Source organism: Oculina patagonica, chromosome 7 (genome assembly GCF_052425735.1).
Source record: "Oculina patagonica isolate OP01 chromosome 7, crgOcupat, whole genome shotgun sequence".
Classification (NCBI taxonomy): Eukaryota; Metazoa; Cnidaria; class Anthozoa; order Scleractinia; family Oculinidae; genus Oculina; species Oculina patagonica.
Window position 1 is genome coordinate 32,494,965 of NC_135764.1, and position 19,865 is coordinate 32,514,829.

The following is a 19,865-nucleotide window of genomic DNA, read 5'->3' on the forward strand; positions in this document are numbered from 1 at the left end:
CTATCATACATATCTCAACATATCATAAAGAATGCTTCGTTACAGCTCCTCACCCCACCCATTCTTTTTGTCCTAGCTTATCTCTAATTATTCACCGAAGTGGAGGTGAATAGTGGTGGATATCCACCACAAATATCCACCACATTCACCGACACTGAGGTGAATAATTGTTTTAGTATTTATCACACAAGTTGAATAACTAGCGGACTAAATCATCACTTTCGGTAAACAAAGCGACATGCGAAGGCAGTTTATTTCTCTTTAGCTGCTTGGAGGTGTATAGTACTTTGGTAATCACCTCAAGTCTGAGTTAACCAATCAGCGCGCGCGAAAAGCACTATTCACTTGTATGGTATTTTTGTCCGCGCTTACGCAGCATAACAGGGTGTTTTAGAAAATAATTGAGTTTTTAGGTCGGAACTCACCAAAGGATATGTGCCAGGGACTATTTCTTGCAAGAAGTCCTTTGAAGAGTTTACATGAGGGGACTTAAATCGCAGGGATTTGTCCCCTTGTGTGTGTGAACCCTAATTTTGAGTGATAAGTATCCGGTCTTACAGTCAAACCAGTTTGAATTCGTGGGACTAGACGCAGGGACCAAAAATCTTGCCCACGGACTAGTCGCAGGAAAAAAAATAGAATGTAAACGACTCAAGAAAAACGCAATACCTTGGGAAATATATGTATACATCCCTCAAATGTGGCGTATGTACAGCATGTGACACTGATATTTAACCAGCCATCTTTGAATATTTCAGAGACTCAGTAAGGTATTAAGGAAATTACAACGTGTTTTTGGCTTCAAGCTAGCCTGTTCCAGGCTCTCGGTTTGTGGGGAAGAGCGAAAAAAAGCGGGCGAGCGGGGAAGAAGCTAGGCTCGCCTTCTTACCCGCTCGTCATTTCCGCGCTCGCCCGCTTTTTTCGCTCTTCCCCACAAACCGAGAGCCTGGAACAGGCTAGCTTCAAGCTAGTTCAAAGGCATACTACTCAAACGGAGGAAACATAGTCAAATAATCCCAGTTGTAAGAAGGTAGAACAGTTGGCTATTTAAAGTCAACCTTTGAGGGCGGTAACCCGCGGACCCGGTTTGATTATCGCGGCGGACGATAAGAGTCCCGATCGCTTATATCGAAAAAGTTGCTAGTTCCCACGAGTGTTTCCAATTGGTTTGGGATCCAGTGTTGATGAACGAACAAGATATGACATCGAAAATCACAACTTAGTCGAAAGAAGACGAGTGAACTGCAAGCTTTTTGAAAGAGGCAGCTTTTTGAAGGACGCAGCATGGTTGTGTTTTTATTTTTATTTTTTTATTTCTATCTTACGGTGTTAGTCTTGTAATCCTCAGCTCCTTGGTTCAGTTCCTACATCTTGTTAATGTACCTCGATTTTTAGCACGGTTTGTTTTCAGTTGTCCCGAACTCAACTACTACTTTTTAATTTGTAAATTTTAAATTTTTATATTTTTAATCTTAGTTAGACAATATTGTAATTTGTAGTTATTCTTAATTATAGCTTAATTTATTTTTATACACTTCCAAGAAGTTTTTATTTTTCTATTTTGTATTTTTATTTCGTGGCGCATCTGAAAACTAGCTTTTTAGCTAAGTGTGCGGACCACGTTTAATAAAGATTGTATTGTATTGTATTGTATTGTATTGTATTGTATTGTATTGAGGACAATGTTTCTCAAACTTGCTATCTGATTGGCTACACATTCACGTCATTCAACTACCAGCGTTTGACAAGAGGCAGTTTTTCGCGCAAATTATGGAACAAAACCTTAATTCAATAAATCAGTTTTGTTCAATTTTCTATTTTAAGAATATTGACAAAAATTTTATTTTAGGTCAGCCACTGGGTGATCAGCTACTAAGACTGCTAGCTCTCTGTTCCTTTCCGACTTTGATAGTTTTAAAAATCGCTCAGCTGGTATGGTCGTGTCTAAACTAAAAACTAAAACTATTTACATGATTAAGAATTAAAAATATTTAAATTATCATATTGAAGATACTATCAAGAGCTAAACATTTGATTGGAAACTACAAAAACACAAAAAGATCACAAAATATAAAATTCGGAAGACATTTTGTCCAATGAGACGATCTTCTCCATTTCATTACTAAGTCTGTTCCAGAGTACAGCACTTGAATATTGAATTGATTTCGTAACCATGTCTGTCTTGGGTATTGAAATATTTAAACATAGCTAGTTGATTTCTTAAACAGGGACCGCGGAGAGGGAGGGGCTACGGGGACTTTAGCTCCCCCCCACTTTTTTACACTAACAAGAAAAAATTTGTAATGAATTAAGAAAGAAACGAAAAAATACTGGATACATTTCATTTCTTGGCGCCGTATCATAGATTTAGTTTGTTGAGGACGAAAGTAACAGCAATTACTTTTACCAAAATAGACTCGCCTTTTACTTAGATAAATAAAGAACAAGAAAATGCGGACAATTGTCTTAAAAAAAATTTCAGTTATAATCGAATAATGTTAGGCTGCTACCCTTAACTAAAAACTGGCTAGACTTCACTTAGAGAAGCATGTTTCAGTCTTGGTCAGTTTCAATCCGAAAAAAATGGTCAAGTGTAGACCTAAAGGTAATTCATTTTGTAAGAATGAAAGAAACTTTGTCTTTTCTGTTCTTATTTGTTCTGGTACATCTCAGTTGCCAGTACTCCAACATGGTGAGAAAAGTTCGTGTCTGTGCATAACGTTGAAAGCGCCAGTGAGCAGCGGTATTGTATAGCAACACTTTTTCGTTTTAAGCAATACTTAACAACAAAATTTTAAGCACTGAACGTTTAAATTTTTAATTTAAAATGCGTTTCCGAGTATTTAAGAGAAATTGAAATCCAAATTTTCGCAGTTAAGCCTTCCCATTCAAATTCTTGCTGCGCGTTCCCTGTTAAACTGTATTTAGTTAATAGATCTTTAAGTGGGATAGGCATGTGACCATGATAAGCAACCGCTGAAAATAAATATGTCGTAAAGGCTTCCATTTAAAGGGACATGGTCAGCGTTCTTACCGCGCTGACCTGGACACTAGTTTTCAAGTTTTGAAAAGAGACTACTGTGGACTTTTTTCAAAACGAGCCATCAGAAATCTGCTTCAATCTTCTCAGTGTTTCACTAAATGGGAAAATTTAGACGAAAAAAAAAACACTGAGAAGATTGAAGCAGATTTCTGAAGGTTCTCTACGCGTATTTTGATTTCGGGTTAAGGTGGACTTTTTTCAAAATGTGAACGCTGACCATGTCCCTTTAACAGTGTTCAAAACTACGTCAGTTGCGCGGGTGTGCACCAGTCCAGCAGCTCCAACGTGTCATGCGTTCTAGTTCGTCAAACAAGGTTTTGTTGCATGAACCCCACACAATTACATCATACGTAATAGATGGTAATATTACCTTCTGGTAGAAGTCCAACCGGGCGTTAACTGAAGATGTTCTATTATCTTTCGATATGTTATTTTTCTTACATTATAGTACTGACCCTGAAGAAGACTAGCTCTGCTAGTTGAAATACTGATCAATAAATTTTGTCCTTCTGCCGTAGCACCAGTCTTGCAATCAATTTGGTTTATTTACACTGAGAGTGACGTCTGGTAAGAGCATTTCTTGAGCAAGATATCTAGCAACAGACCAGCCAAGCAGTTTTATTCTTCGTTTCATGTTTTTTTTTTTAAATAAAAAGTAGTTATAAAGCAATAAACGGCTGCGAATGACACCAACTACCAATAAACTAAGCAAAGGTTTGGTAAGTTCTTACTCGCTACTTGGTCTCCTATGTTAAACATTTGATGTCAGGTGAGGCAAGTCAAAGTCAAGATTTTTTGAACGATAAATGAACACCGGCCTTCATCTGCAACTGGCTCAGTTTATCTTCAATATATACAGAAATTTGCAAGCTAAGTGACCAAAGAAAGGAGACGGAACTAAAAAGGCAAGCGAGCCGGAGTCAATCTTACGGACTTTTATCGCGCCTTAAATAATGATGTCTGCGCTGTGGTCTCGTTACGTGTAACGAGAACTTCTGCAAAGTTCTAAACAAAGTTACCGCTGACGGAACATAATGTTTTAAGTAAAGTACCATTCTCTCTTTTTTTAAAGCTTTGTTCTCTTCTAGACCTGTCCCGATTGTGCACGGCAACTTTTAAGCAACTTTTGGTGTTTGAAGCAACTTTTTGCGGTTCTAGCGATCTCGAGCAAGTTTTCCTTTCTGATCTACCCCGGTGCCAGAGGCGTTTCAGGCGCGCTGCCCGCGAGAAAAATCCTCTGGTACCTGACCGGTAGCCGCGCGCATATCCTGCCGGTTGATATGATCGCGATTCTTGGTGCTGACCAAAAGGATCGCAGCCTCTGAGGACGAGAATAAACGCTTCTGTGTTGTTTTGATGACATTCAAAAATTTCAATGTGCGAGACTAATATAGTTTTCGTCGCAGTGAACTAAATTGTTTGCTAACCAACTCAAGCATTTACTGTTTGCCCTTCTACAGAGTCTCTCATCTCTTAATGACTCTTCAACTCCCAAGTTCGAGATATTTATTCTCCTTACTAATTAGAGCGGTTTTCACTTGAGTGTCGAAAGTAAACTGCGTTTGCTTTGGTTTTGAATTACTACGCTTAGTGATTGGCTTAAAAATCTCGCGCCACTTTCTTAGCCAATCAGAAGTAAAACCAAAACCAATCGTGACTCGCTCGCGCACGTTTTCCCGCGCTTCGTGCCAGTTACATGTAGTTGCTTCGAGTTTTGATTGGTTCACTGGATTGTCTGTGTTCTTTGTGATTGGCCAGAGTAATTACTTTGGTTTTGGTTTTACGACACTCAATTGAAAACTGCTCTACTGTATTTTGTTTTGATGTCGGTTTGGTATATCAAGTTAATTTTCTTCATTCTTGTCAATGGTATTGTAAGATTGGTTGGTCGCCCGATGGAGCATCTGCGTACTATTAAAACCGGCTTGACTGGTTTTACTGGAAACCAGTTGTTTAAACGGTGGATAAAGGCCAGTTTACACGAGCAATTTTTATGTTAAAATTTTGATATGAAAAATTTTATTTGCTTGTGTAGACGAGGAAAATTGGCCAATTTTATGTGACAATTAGATTTGCTGAGAAGCTGGCGTGTTAGCTTTTATGTAACAAATAAAAATTGTCACATACAAGAAATTGCTCGTGAAGACGACTTGTCACATGGTCCCCAAACTCCCACGTCATTGTGCGCGCATATCTCTGTGCGTATCACTACTGTCCAAGGTCATTACTGGCGCACTGCACTTTGAACTGTTGACAAAAATGATGTTGTGCTAATTCAACACGATCAAATACATGTCACTTAAAATTTGCCCGTGTAAACCCGGCTTAACGCTATTCACCGGATAAATCGCTATCCTGTGGATAAATGTTGACAATAAAAACTACCTTTTTTTTACTGGATAGTGATTTATCCGGTCGGGTGGATAGCATCATCTACCAATAGCGAAGCGCGCGAGGTCTAAAAGTAGGATGCAAATGGATATAACCGCCACGAGGCTCAAAAAACATCAGCGTGTTCTGAGAGAAATAGAAGGAAACTAGGCGAAGATTTCGTTTTATGAAAGTGTTTTCAGTAGTAATCATTTAGCATGTTGAAAGCCATGAAAGTGACTCGAAAGGCTCCATGTAACCAATTTCGAAATGACGTTTAAACCTTCTTGTTTTGTGCTTTGCAACAGTGCGCGCGAGTCGGATTGTTAAAAATTCGGAGATCACAAAACAAACCTCATTTCACAGTTCTACTCCGGTTCTTAACATAAACGCAAGAACTCGAAGTCATTTACTTGTCTCAGTATTTTCACAAATCACTTATAAAAGGCGAGAAAATTGCTACCTATATATAATTAAATATGCTTTCGCACCGTTCGCTTTAAATTAATTAACACCAGACAAGCTTGCGCCATCTTTGTTTTCCGTGGAACGATCCGTTTTTGACTGTTTCGGTCTGCAAACGAATGTAATACGCGTTTATTTCGCCACATAACTCGAATATTAAACATTTTAGTCTGTTCAAAGGACAAACAGTAAATTTGAGGCTCGGTTTGCGACAATTCGTCCCGGTACCACCTCCCGGAGTTATTGTCACGTGGAATGGACGAGTGGAGACAAAATGTCTAGCGCCCATTCTTCCTGGACAATTTAAATTTCAAAACAAATTTCACATTTGAACAAGCCGCCGGTATGCGTCCGGGAATAGGCCATTTCCGGGTAACTATCTGCCTCCATTTCAAAACGAGTCTAAGTGCGAAACCATTCAAATGAAAATGAGTTTTACCTTCAGGTCCATTTCATGCAAATCAAACTCATTTTCATTTGAATGGTTTCGCACGTAGACTGGTCATGAAACAGAGGCAAAGGGAAACTCGGCATTTTTGAAATAAATCATTATTGTTATTATTCAAGTTATTTCTTTTTAGCTTGAAAACACAAGGATGTACATCACAAATCCGGGTTAAAGACCGGTGTCAAACTTAATCAGCAGGAAATAAGTGATGATCGGCTTAATAAACTCCTGGTTTTAGGCCATCGTAAGCGCGTAACTTGCACAAAGTGGTTACCCTCAAGGCATTGTCACGTACAACGTTAACGATGTTTTGAACAGACACAAAAACAAGCCAGACACCCCTGTTGCGACAGTTCCTAAAAAAATGTCATAATCCTGTTACCCTACTTAGGTCTTCCGAGCATCCAAATCACTAAACGCCTTAAATCCTGTGTATCCGACTTCTACTCTTTCGTCAACCTCAAGATCATTTTTCAGAACACACGCCGCATGAAATCCTTCTTTCCGTACAAAGACCGCCTCGACCGTTCTCAACGATCTAAGGTCCGCCTACAAAGCTAGCTGCTGGGACTGTGACGATGTTTACATAGGAAAAACAAAACGACGACTTCATGACAGAAAAACTGAACACTTTAAGGCCCTCACTAAATGCGAACATCCATCGGCTATTGCTGATCACATAAAAACCACAGGCCATAACATCAAATGGGATCATTTTGAAATCCTTGCGTCAAGCAAAACTGACCTCCACTGCAAAATTAAGGAGACCTTATACATTCAAGAACTACAACCTTCTTTAAATGCCAATGTCGGCAGTGAGAGGTTGTTAGTTTATTAACTGAAATGTAAATATTAAGTTACTGCTGAAGATCAATTGTCTCAGTCTAGGTTCCAGACCCCTTTCATAACAATATATAAATAGTTCACAAAATTTTAACGGTCATACTTTTGAAAATGTATGTAGCTTAGCATACGAAACGTCAAGTTTAGTAAAATGCAATTTTTCATAATGTTTATCACCGCTGTTTGTGTTATATTTTTAATCAAGTTACGATGGCCTTAAACCAAGAGTCTATAAGACTAGCATAGTTTTCGTCGAAGTGAACGAAATTGTCTGCTTACCAACTCAAGCATTTTTTGCTCTTCTACAGACTCTCTCCTCACTTATATTGCATGAATCAGTTTAGATGTAAGCTTTAGTAATGTTTAATGACCCTTTCACTCCTAAGTTCAAGATATTTATTCTCCCTACTAATTACTGTATTTTGTTTTGATGTCGGTTCGGAGAAGTTGCTGGTACATCAGGTTAATTTTCTTCTCGTCAAAGGTATTGTAAGAAGAAATTGGTTGATCACCCGAAAGCGTTTGTGTACTATTTGACTGGCTTTACTGTTTAAAATTTCGCGTGCAGACAACCCGTCACATAAAATGTGGCAAATACTGCGTAAGCATATGTGGTCCCCAATCTTCCACTGGGTACTGCGCGCGCGTATCCTTGTGCGTATCTCTGCTGTCCGAGGTCTTTACTGGCGCACTGAACTTTGAAATGGTGACAAATAATTGTACATCTACGCCGGACAGATTCTAAATGAGTCTTCCACATTTGGCATGTTGAAAGCATATTGAAAGTGTCTTGTAAGGCTTCATGTAAGAAATTTCGAATAATGTTTTAGCCTTCCTGTTTTGTACTTTGCAACAGTTCGCGCGAGTCGGATTGTTAAAAATTCGGAGAACACAAAACAAGCCACATTTCACAGCTCTACTCCGGTTCTAAACATAACGCAAGTCGTCTGCTTGTCTCAGTATTTTCACAACTCACTTAAAAGGCGAGAAAATTGCTGCCTATAATTAAATATTATTGTTTCGCACCGTTCGCTTTAAATTAATTAACACCAGACAAGCTTGCGCCATCTTTGTTTTCCGTGAAACGATCTGTTTTTGACTGTTTCGGACTGAAAACGAATGTGATAAGCGTTTGTTTAACCACACAACTCGAATATTGGACATTTTAGTCTGTCCAAAAGACGTCCTATTACGGTCGGGAAAATACAGCAAATTTAAGGCTCAAATTGCGTCAGTACGTCCCGGTAACACCTCCTGGTGTTATTGTCACGTGGAATGGACGAGTGGAGACGAAATGTCTAGCGCCCATTCTTCCTGGACAATTTAAATTTCAAAACAAATTTCGCATTTGAACGATCAACGAGCCGCCGGTATCCGTCCGGGAATTAAGATGCATTTTTGAAGTAAATCGTTATTGTTATTATTATTACATTTCAGCTTGAAAACACAAGGATGTACATCACAAATCCGGGTTAAAGACCGGTGTCAAACTTTATCAGCAGGAAATAAGTGATGATCGGCTTAGCCGGTCAATAAGCGTTAATCAATTATTCCAGTTGCTGTCTTCGAAGATTAAGAAATTGAAGAAAGCCACACATCAGAATTAAGCCGTTTTCTATGCAAACTAAAACTGCTAGCAGAATTTTGATGTTCACAAACTCGACTAAAGAAAAGCATTTTAGTGAAAATTGAATACAAGAGACAGCCAAGAACAAAACATAATATCACAACTTATTTTTCCTTAATTAAGCAAACAGACATTTCATACGTTTCAGCTTTGGATGATACCGGCGTTTTCCGCGTAAGGTCGATGTTTTTTGTTTAAGTGTAATTTCATTAATTTCATGCTATTTGAAAGTCACACCGATGCATTTTCTTCTACAACCGTGAACGGAACCCCGGGCGCTGAGGATAAGCAAATTATAAAATTTAACAATGTATGTGCGGCAAGCCTGTTTTTGACAGAACTTTCTGTTTGATCGATGAGGTATCAAACCAAACTATGTGAAAGCAGACGAGAAACACGTATTTGGCTACGCAATGCTAATATCTGGAGTTGTTTTTCCATCGTCTTTCATTTCTTATAGCTCGTAATTTCTGTTTACAAGAGCTATTATAGTCTTAAGTTTTTAACACGAGCTTAAGAAAGATTAACTCGCTAACAGACGTTTCGAAATCTTGAACGGAATGGATTCTTTAATTCGGCGTCGGTGACCGAGCTTTGTTTTGCAAACGATCTTAGTACATGTTTTGTACATTACTGTAATTGGTCTTTTAACGCAGAGTTTTGAGAAAAACTTTTCGTACTGCAGAGGAAACCGCGTTTAATGGGACAACAGCCACTTTGCTTAAGTTAGTGGGTAAAAATCGTTCCGACAAGTAAGAAGATTTATGTTTCCGCTGTAGGTATCTGTAAATTCCTTCACAAAACGACGGCTTGTCCGAAGATGATGAATTACTCGGAAAAACACTCTAAGCTCTTTGTGTATCCCATTACATGCCACAAGTGAAATCTTGAGACACTTCTAAGCTCTTTGATTGGTTGCCAGCGAATCACGTGTTCAAAAATAATACATCTTTCTTTCTTTACTTGATTTGTGCGTGGGACAAACAATACGGCTCTACCTATCGAGTTTGTCAACGGCGAGTATTGATCTCCTTCCAGAGGTCAAAAAACTGGTCAAATTTGTATTGTCTACCATCAAAAACATATTCATCCTATTTAAGAAGCACAGTGTGCGGACAGGCTAAGTTATGCAGAAAGCAAACACTCGATGTTGCCAAGGCAAAAACGACCCGGCCAAAGAGTCCGATGCACCGTCGACTCCGAACTCGTGTCAAGAAAATTCCAGCGATCGCTCAGAGGATGAAGCAGTTAATTCACCGGCACAACCTGCCTCCACGGAAAACAACGCTCAGGAAATTTACCCTTGGATGAAAGAATTTCGCTCAAAAGGTACGAAACAGAGTTGCTGTAGAAGTTTTTGTCCTGAAAACGTAGGGAACAGAGAAAGTGGGTGGGGATTACAAACGACCCCTTCGCTCTACATCCGATTTGAGCATACAGCAGCATTTCTAAGATCAGAAAACCAAATCTTGCAAATATTGAAGTATAGCATAGATCGAGCGCGGTTTTATTGCGTTTCTTACGTGTTAAGTTCTTTAATTGTGGATTAGCGGAGAAGAATAGCTCAGAGAATGAGCCAGCCAGTATGGCGCTTCTCCATTGTCAAGCAGTTTTCTTCGCCATTCGAAGGTGCGAAGCGCACTATTTTGTAATCTTAATGCAAACAGTTTTACTCATTTCGCTTGAATGGAAGTTATAAGACAGAATTGATGGGATTGTTTTGTTATGCTAAGGTTCAAAGACAATTATTTTTTGGCTGTTTGAAAGGGTTCACACATCGTTGGCGCCAGAAGCAAAAGACCAATCGAGACGCCATGTTCAAAAGTGTGGTAATCCTTTCTCTCTTGCTGTGCGGCATACCAAAACTTGTTGTAAATCGCCTAAATGTCCTAATTAACCACAAAACAGTCTCTTCTCAGTTACTTTGACCTTTCTTCCAAAGGATTTTGTGTTTTATAGCCAGCAAGAGCCGCTAATGTGACAGTATTTTGAATTTGTGAATTGCGATGTGTTTCGCATGCATCTTGATTCCTGTTTCAAGGTTACTTGCAAGTTTCAATGAGCGGCTTCCTCGTAACTCAATAAACAAAACCTGTGAAATCTTTCCTCCGGTTCTAACTGGGACATTTATCTTAATTCAGTTTAGAACTATAGATTTTGGCTCCTTCCTAAATGGATTACTTGTGCTTGAAAATCGAACTCGAATTCCTTGGTGTCGAGTGCCTTCCACCATGTTCTTCGCTCAAATCGGAAAAGCTAGTTCTTACGTAAGCTTTAATAGTTTTGAACTTTCAATCTTCTTTTATATTTAACTTCATGGTTTAGCTTTGTAGAAGCCCTCGCCTTCGTTTTGAGTGAAAAAGAGTAGTGTTAAGTCAGATACCTTCGAAGCTGACATATCCACACACTGCCTCAAAGAAATTCTTTATTTTCAATGTTTAAATTCATTATTTTCAATGTACGTTTGATACTTTTTCGACAGGTCAGTTCTCTTAGCAATCGAATGTAAGTGAGGTTGTGTGGATAAGTTAATAAAAGTTATAGTGAGTTCGAACAATGAAACTTATTTTACGGTCTGGCGATGGAATTTACTCGCCGGAAATTTTCGTACAATGAACTGCATTTGGGAAACTGAAATTCCTTGAATGAATACTGTTTAAAATCTACTGGCTTTGTATTTTAAATAAGTGCTCTACCCGTTCAAATCAAGCTTTGTTTTTCACGGAATTGATGTGTGGCATCATTTCAAAATGTAATTAAGGGTAAAATATTTTGCCGTAAGAAGATTGATTTCAACACTGGTTGTGCATGTTCATTTCGAAAAAGCTATGGTTATAAAATTGTGTACACAGTCAGGTATTTTATCAGTATGCACGTTAGCTGACCTTAAATTAACACAACGACTTCTGTTTCTAGGAACACCCCAAGAAAAGGACGACAAACTTAACCGGACAATCTACAGCACAAGACAACTAGTCGAGCTGGAGAAGGAGTTTCATTACAACAGATATCTTTGCAGACCAAGGAGAATAGAAATCGCACAGTCGCTTGGACTCACGGAGAAACAAGTCAAAATTTGGTTCCAGAACCGGAGAATGAAATGGAAAAAGGAAAACAAGGTTGTCGAGAAAGCATTGGAGTTTGAGATTCAAGAACGAGTCAAGCAACTTAGCGCGCAAAATCCAAATGGGTTTGGTAGTTTATCAGCCATGATGACCATGAACTTACATCAGCAAAATTCGTCGTCTGCATTCAGCGAAACAAACTCTGTTCAGCAAATGCGAAACTTCAATTACCCTGCTCCCATGCAAACTTACAATGGTAGTTTTATGGACAGGCCGAGAACAATGTGGAATCAGGGACCACTCCAACATTTCTAGTATTGAATGATTAATTATTTGCAAAGCCAACAGCGTGATTTGTGGTAGCTTGTACATTTTTGACAGCCGCGTGAGCGAGATTTCGCGCACGCGGGTATGAATTATAATATTTTCTTATTAGTGTATATATAAATTTTGTTTCGTTGCTGTTTGAAGAACTTGCTGTTTTGTCGCAAGAAATATTTATTGACCTTGAGTTATGATCTTCAGTTCAATTTGGGTTCCTTTGACAACAAATGAACAATTATTTTATTCCTATTATACTACAGTTTTGACGTACACAATTCAGTATTTATATAACACATTTTGGTCTTTATACTTCATTTCCGATACACTGAAACCCACTTACAAATTGTTTGTAATGGGTCGTAAGGATTTTTCTTCTGCTCTGTAACAAACCGTAAATGCCTTGTGATATTTTCAATCGTCAGAATGAATTTTTCATTGATAATTTCCTATAATTTTTAATGTCAGATTCGAGTCGTAATTAGCCTTGAAACTATACGGACAGTTACTTGTCTACTTAGTTGTAGGCAAACAAATTTTGTTTGGATTTTTCTATGAGAAGAAGAAGTAGATTTTGTAGCTAATTTTTATCAATTCATGGGGAAATTCATGGCAAAGCTCTTTGCAAACCTACAATGCAACATTAGCCTCCTACGAGCCCAAAGAACGTCTGTAAAGGAAGCTAATGCAACATGTGATAAATATAAACAATGTTTTAATACAACATTCAGAAAGATGTTACAGGCAGTTGTTGTAAGAATTATTCTGTCATTATTAACTTGGACTTTAACACCAAATTCTTTAGCCTGCATTGTTGAAAAAAACATGTATCTTTCACCTCAGTCTATGTAGTATATTCTTAACACACTTTATCTGAACGCAACGTAAATTTACGTCAGATTTCAATTTATTGATATTGTACAATTCGGTCATTTATTTAAAATGGAGAAAGATATTTTGGGTTGTATTGTTAAATATTGTTATATTAATATATTTTGGAACCAGAACATTACTTTTTGACAAATAATGCACAACAGAAATCAGCAATAAAATAATGACTTGTGCTCAAAATGTCTTTGCATGGTGTGGCTTGCCATAACATTTGTTGTTTTATTTGATGCTGAGTCAAATCGAATAAAACTGACTGATGTTAGCTCTTTTTCTCACATACGCTGTAACAATTTGAATTTGTCTGACCGAAAGGTTCCACTAGGAATTGACTGTGACACAAACCTCAAAACACACTCAACACGTGGTGTGTGCCCGTGCAAGGTGTCGCAAGAGGTACAGTTTTAGCGGGAAGCTGAGCTTTAAAAAAATGAAGATCTCGTACCCAGGGTCTTTAATACTGTCATTGATAGCGATCAGGAAACGAGCGACCCCTGGAAAGTTGTTATTGGAAGTCCAAATATATCGGACTTCTGGAACTTGCTTACACTTTTTTTTAAAGCGTGGCTAAAGGAACTCCTTGATGTTTTACTTTTATAGGCTAATTTAATTGTTTTTAAAACCAATCAAAATCGTTTCTTTAGAGTCGCTCTAGTTCGTCAAGCTTGGACAGTAAGAAGCAAATAGTCTAAGTTCAACTCGACCGCTTTTGATCATAAATTATGGAACTTTAAGAATATATTCTTTCGTGCTCAGTTCAATCGTTTCATGCCAGCTTTTTCTTTGCCGCTATCTCACAACATTGAGGAAGCCTGGAGAATAACATCGCTCTACTTATTGAGTCATGTCAAAAACGGCGAGTATTAATCTCCGTCCAGAGGTCAAAAAACTCGTCAACTTTGTATTGTCTAATATCAAAAACATATGCATCTTCCTTAAGGCCCCTATTTAAGAAGCACAGTGTGCGGAAACGCTAAGTTATGCAGAAAGCAAACAATCGATGTTGCCAAGGCAAAACCAACCCGGCCAAAGAGTCCGATGGACCGTCGTATCCGAACTCGTGTCAAGATAATTTCAACGATCGCTCGAAAGATGAAGCAGTTAATTCACCGGCACGACCTGCCTCTGCGAAAAACAACGGTCAGGAAATTTACCCTTGGATGAAAGAATTTCGCTCAAAAGGTACGAAACAGAGTTGCTGTTAGGTGTTTTTGTCCTAAAAACGTAGGGAACAGAGAAAGTGGGTGGGGATTACAAGCAACCCTTCACTCTGCGACCGCGAGCATGCGGCTGCATTTCTTAAATCTCGCGAATATTGAAGTATAGCATAGATCGAGCGCGGTTTTATTGTGTTTCTTACGTGTTAAGTTCTTTAATTGTGGATTAGCGGAGAAGAATAGCTCAGAGAATGAGCCAGCCAGTATGGCGCTTCTCCATTGTCAAGCAGTTTTCTTCGCCATTCGAAGGTGCGAACCGCACTATTTTGTATGCTTAACACAAACAGTTCTACTGATTTCGCTATTTTGTAATCTTAATGCAAACAGTTTAACTCATTTCGCTTGAATGGAAGTTATAAGACAGAATTGATGGGATTGTTTCGTTATGCTAAGGTTCAAAAACAATTATTTCTTGGCTGTTTGAAAGGGTTCACACATCGTTGGCGCCAGAAGCAAAAGACCAATCGAGACGCCATGTTCAAAAGTGTGGTAATCCTTTCTCTCTTGCTGTGCGGTATACCAAAACTTGTAGTAAATCTCCAAAATACCCTAATTAACCACAAAACAGTCTTGTATTTGAAAATTTGCCTCCAGTTTTTACTGGGGAAATGTATCTTTTTTCAGCTCAAAACCGTAGATTTTGTTTCCTTTAAAAATTGTTTACTTGTGCTTGAAATTCGAACTCGAATTCCTTTCTTTCGAATTTCTGACCCCGTGTTCTCTGTTCAAATTGGAAAAGCTAGTTCTGTAATGAAAAGATGTTAACTATACCCTGGGTGCGAGAGTTTTTTTTTTTTTTTTTGGCGAAAAAGAGCGGCGAGCCGCGATCGTCGAGAGTGTGGCGAAGCCACGATGGCTTCGCCACTCTCTCGGCGATCGCGGCTTCGCCGCTCTTTGTCGCCGCAAAAAGGAAAAAAAAACCCTCTGGCACCAGGAGTATATTGACTACCGTAAGCTTTGATAATTTTGAACTCTCAATCTTCTTTTATTTAACTTAATGGCTAAGCTTGGTAGAAGCCCTCGCTTTCGTTTTTGAATGAAAACCAGCAGTGTTTTATAGTCAGATTCCTTCGAAGCGAAGCTGACATGCCCTAATACTGCCTAAATTCTTTATTCAATGTCTAAATGTACGTCTCATACTTCTTCGACAGGTCAGTTTTCTAAGCAATAGAATGTTAGTGAAGTTGTGTGAATAAGTTAATATAAATTACAGTGAGTTCGTACAATGAAACTTATTTTCCGGCATGGCGATAGAATTCACTCGCCGGAAATTTCTTACAATGACCTGCATTGTAAATTCCTTGATTAAATACAGTTCTAAATCAAATAGCCATGTATTTAAAAGAACGCTACCCTGTTCAAATCAAGCTTTGTTTTTTTCACAAAAGTGATGTGTGGCATCATTTCAAAATGCAATTTAGGATAAAATATTTTGCCGTAAGAAGATTGATTGCAACACTCATTGTGCATGTTTATTTTGATAAGTTATGATTCTAAAAATGTATACACAGTCAAAATTTTCATCAGTATGCCCGTTTATAACCTTAAATTTATCTGTTGATGAATTTAAATCAACACAACGAAATCTGTTTCTAGGAACACCCCAAGAAAAGGACGACAAACTCAACCGGACAATCTACAGCACAAGGCAGCTAGTTGAGCTGGAGAAGGAGTTTCATTACAGCAGATATCTTTGCAGACCGAGGAGAATAGAAATCGCACAGTCGCTTGGACTCACGGAGAAACAAGTCAAAGTTTGGTTCCAGAACCGAAGAATGAAATGGAAAAAGGAAAACAAGGTTGTAGAGAAAGCTTTGCAGATTGAGATTCAAGAGCGAGTCAAGCAACTCAGCGCGCAAAATCCAAATGGGTTTGGTAGTTTATCAGCCATGATGACCATGAACTTACATCAGCAAAATTCGTCGTCTGCATTCAGCGAAACAAACTCTGTTCAGCAAATGCGAAACTACAATTATCCTGCTTCTATGCAAACCTACGATGGCAGTTCTATGGACAGGCGCAGGGCGAAAACAATGTGGAACCAGGGACCACTGCAACATTTCTAGTATTAAATAATTAGTTATTTACAAGCCAACAACGTGATTTGTGGTAGCTTGTACGTTTTTGACAGCCGCGTGTACGAGATTTAATAATAATAATAATAATATATATAATAATAATAACTTTATTAACGTGTCAAATCTGTAGTAGCTGAATTAGTACCCTCTACTAATTGTGGACACCTAACCTGCCTACTCTAACTAAAATAGAAAATATTTATATACATTTAAAAAAAACCTTAGTACAAATATATTAAAATTCTGTTTCTTTAACTATATTAAAATATAAAAATTAAAATTATGTTAAAAGTTAAAATTATGTCATGTAATGTTGGCTGCCAGTCATTCTTGGCATAGTTTGCATCCCCGACAGTCACTGATATTAGCAGCCAGCGCAGTGAGGTCCCGACCACGTATAACGCATTTAAATTTCTTCAAAGCTTAGAGGGTAAATTTCTTAGTCTAGGTGTGAGGGCATTCCAAAGTTTGGGCCCTAGGTATCGAAGAGAGTGTTTGCCAAATGTTACCGAAGAGAATCGGGGTTGAACAAATTCACGTTTTCTAAAATTATATAAGCCACTGTCTAATTGAAAAAATTACTGAGTCTCTCGGGCAGCAATTCCGTCTCGCCCAGAGACGGAATTAACACGTTGGGTATGAATTATTGCGTTCGACAAAGGAGAACGCTTACAAATTCTAGTTTTTTGGCTATCTTCAGAAACCCATAAGGGTTGAAACGTGTAACTCCCTATGATTCGCATTGTACAAAGCGTTTGCACATTCGTTTAGACTAAGTACCATATTTGGAAAATCACGAGAAACATTTAACCAATCAAAATTGCTACATTTGGATTGAATTCACAGCGCGCTAGCTCGCGCTCGATGCGTATCTTGTTTTTGAACAAGCTTGGTTAAATTTGTTTAATTCTCCTGTTTCATCTTCTTGAAGTAGTCTGGAGACTTCACTTCGAACTTTATTATTTCTTTAGTTTCTGTAAAAAATTTCGGCGTTTAGGTCGAAATTCAAGCACTTACCGCAAAACCAAAAATTATGTTGCGTGTGTCATAACGTGTATAAAGCATTCGCGTGCAAATTCTTCGTGTTTCCAAATATGGTACTTAGCAAAATGAATATTCAAACGCTTTGCGCGCGCGTTACACGTTTCAACTCTTATGGGTTTCTGCTATCTTTCAATGTATGGTTATCGATTTGGGCCCCCCAGAAAATTTTTCAGGGGCGAATGACGTCATCGCCATACCATGTGCTTTGAGCTGTTTCAATATGGCGTCCATTTTGGAACTGAAGCGCACAACGTGTTTTGTTTGAAGAAATGGCCGAAACGTGTTCCCGAAGTTAATAATAATAATAATTAATGAACTTATATTGTGCAAGTACCAATCAATGATTTTCACCTGCGCATTACAATATTTGTACAAATAAAAACTACTAAAAAGCCCTTAAAATAAATTAAAATAATAAAAATATCACTGCAACATTTCTAGTAAATATATGTTATTCACCAGCCGGAAAGTGTGTGTGCCCGATGTCTGGCGGTTCCAAGACCAAGGGCACAGTTTTTCCAAATACCGACCGACCTAGGCTGGTGAATAACATTTTTATTTTTTCAAGAACGCTTGTGTCACAAAATCTTTGTTGAGTCGATCGACGGGTTAGCAAGAGCGTAAGATGCTGTTTGCTATTTAGTTCGATAAAATTAATAAATAGTCGCTTTGCTTAAATGAACCGTATTCACAGAAAGGTTCAGCATATTAAATTTGCACTGAAGAGATTCAATTGAAGAAATTGAAGTAGTAAAAATATCATAAATGTAAAATCAAGCTAAAGCATTGTCATTGACAAAACTAAACGTCGATTCCGGCTTCCCGATGAATGTTTTCATAAAGAACTCTGTTCGCAGGACATTAAGTTCGAGAATCTCTCTGACCAAAAACTACTATCTGACTGAAAGACTGTTTCGGTAAAGATATACACACTTGTATTTAACGAATTAATAAGCACTACGTTGATTCCCAGCATAATTTCTTTGCGATACATAGAAAGTGCGAAAGTGAAACTGAGTAAAATGGTGGGGCACAATATTGCGAGAATTATTTCGGCTGTTTTTAATCAACGAATCTCATTTTCTTGAATGATGGCAACTAGTGTTTTGTTTTGGCAAAAAAGTGGCCGATAAAAAGACAGTTTTAACTCAAAATTGAAGTTTAAAACTGGCGTAGCTTATCGTAATGGCGTGCATATGATTGCGAAATGCACAAACAACAAACTATGAAACTAGAACTTGATTTTGTCGATGAATAAATACTCGCCTTTAGAAGAACTTCGAGGCCTTTAATTCCACTTCTATTCTGTCTTTTCACATTTACAACAGTTGGTGAGCGGCTACTTCGATTTTGGAGAGCAAATCTTTCATGTGTTCGTTCGTACAACGCTGCAAAATGATTTCGCGCGGAAAGTACACTCGACGATTCATCTCGCAACGGATAACGCCCGCTGTGAGCAGGCCGGATTGGAGAATACCGCCCGCTCCCGGAACCAATCAGATCGCAGGATTTGTAGAATACCGCCCGCTCACGAACAAAAAAAAAAGCCAACCACGTGATTTGTGATACCTTGTACATATTTGACGGCCGCGTTTGCGAGATTTCGCCAAGAGACGGAATTAACACGTTGGGTAAAAATTATTGCGTTCGACAAAGGAGAACGCTTCCTAATTCAATAAAAAAATACCGAAAATGACATGGGAAGCATAGCAGGGCTTTATCTAGGGAAGTAGAGTTTAGTCCGCCACCGAACGTCGTTTAAATAGTGGCCGTTCGTAAAAAAATTATATGAGCTTCTTCGCGGCGACACAACGGGAACTGGTAATTTTGTTTCTCGAAAACACGAAAACAGCGATGAAAGGATAACAAGAGCTCGGAGCTGGTAATCCATGTCCTTTCGATTGTGTTTTCGTGTGTGCTTTCTTCGTCTCTTTGCCTTCGCTTATTTCAAACATTTTTCGCTGTTTTCTCCAAGGTAAGTGAAGTTGTATCTATATTATTCGGAGCATCAGTAGCAAATATGATTAAAGCAAATTATCAGAAAATTTGAAAGCTGTGTAGTGGTTTGTTGTCCAGGAAAACAGACGCTGCAATTCGCCCCCGGTGACGACACAGAGTTGTGATGTGTCAACTCAGCTGCTTTGCTCAACCGATTCAACTTCTCTCTGCGTACAGACTTGCGAGACTCTATAATACACCAAATATAATCGCTTTGGCCACTAGCCATTGACAAGCTGAATGCAGACTATTTTAAGTTGTTGAGCCATTTTAAAGGCTTGTTAGTAAATGATCTTCGGTTTAATTTGGATTCCTTTGACAACAAATGAACAATTCTTTTATTCCTATTATACTGCAGATTGTGCTTAACACAATTCAATATTTATACAACACATTTTGGTCTTGATACTTCATTTCCGATACACTGAAACCCACTTACAAATTGCTTGTAATGGTTC

General features: G+C 38.4%; 2 protein-coding genes across 2 annotated transcripts; both read left to right on the forward strand.

Annotated features, from left to right (window-relative positions):
- Positions 1–9,484: 9,484 nt before the first annotated feature.
- Positions 9,485–13,246, forward strand: LOC144659558 (uncharacterized). The gene is made up of 2 exons (XM_078520027.1): positions 9,485–10,125; positions 11,713–13,246. The coding sequence occupies exons 1-2, from the start codon at positions 9,924–9,926 to the stop codon at positions 12,174–12,176; spliced, it is 666 nt and encodes a 221-aa protein (XP_078376153.1). The 5' UTR covers positions 9,485–9,923; the 3' UTR covers positions 12,177–13,246.
- Positions 13,247–13,952: 706 nt separating this feature from the next.
- LOC144659557 (uncharacterized) lies at positions 13,953–17,221 on the forward strand. The gene is made up of 2 exons (XM_078520026.1): positions 13,953–14,252; positions 15,884–17,221. Exons 1-2 carry the CDS (start codon positions 14,051–14,053, stop codon positions 16,351–16,353), a joined length of 672 nt encoding a protein of 223 aa, XP_078376152.1. The 5' UTR covers positions 13,953–14,050; the 3' UTR covers positions 16,354–17,221.
- The last annotated feature ends 2,644 nt before the right edge of the window (positions 17,222–19,865 follow it).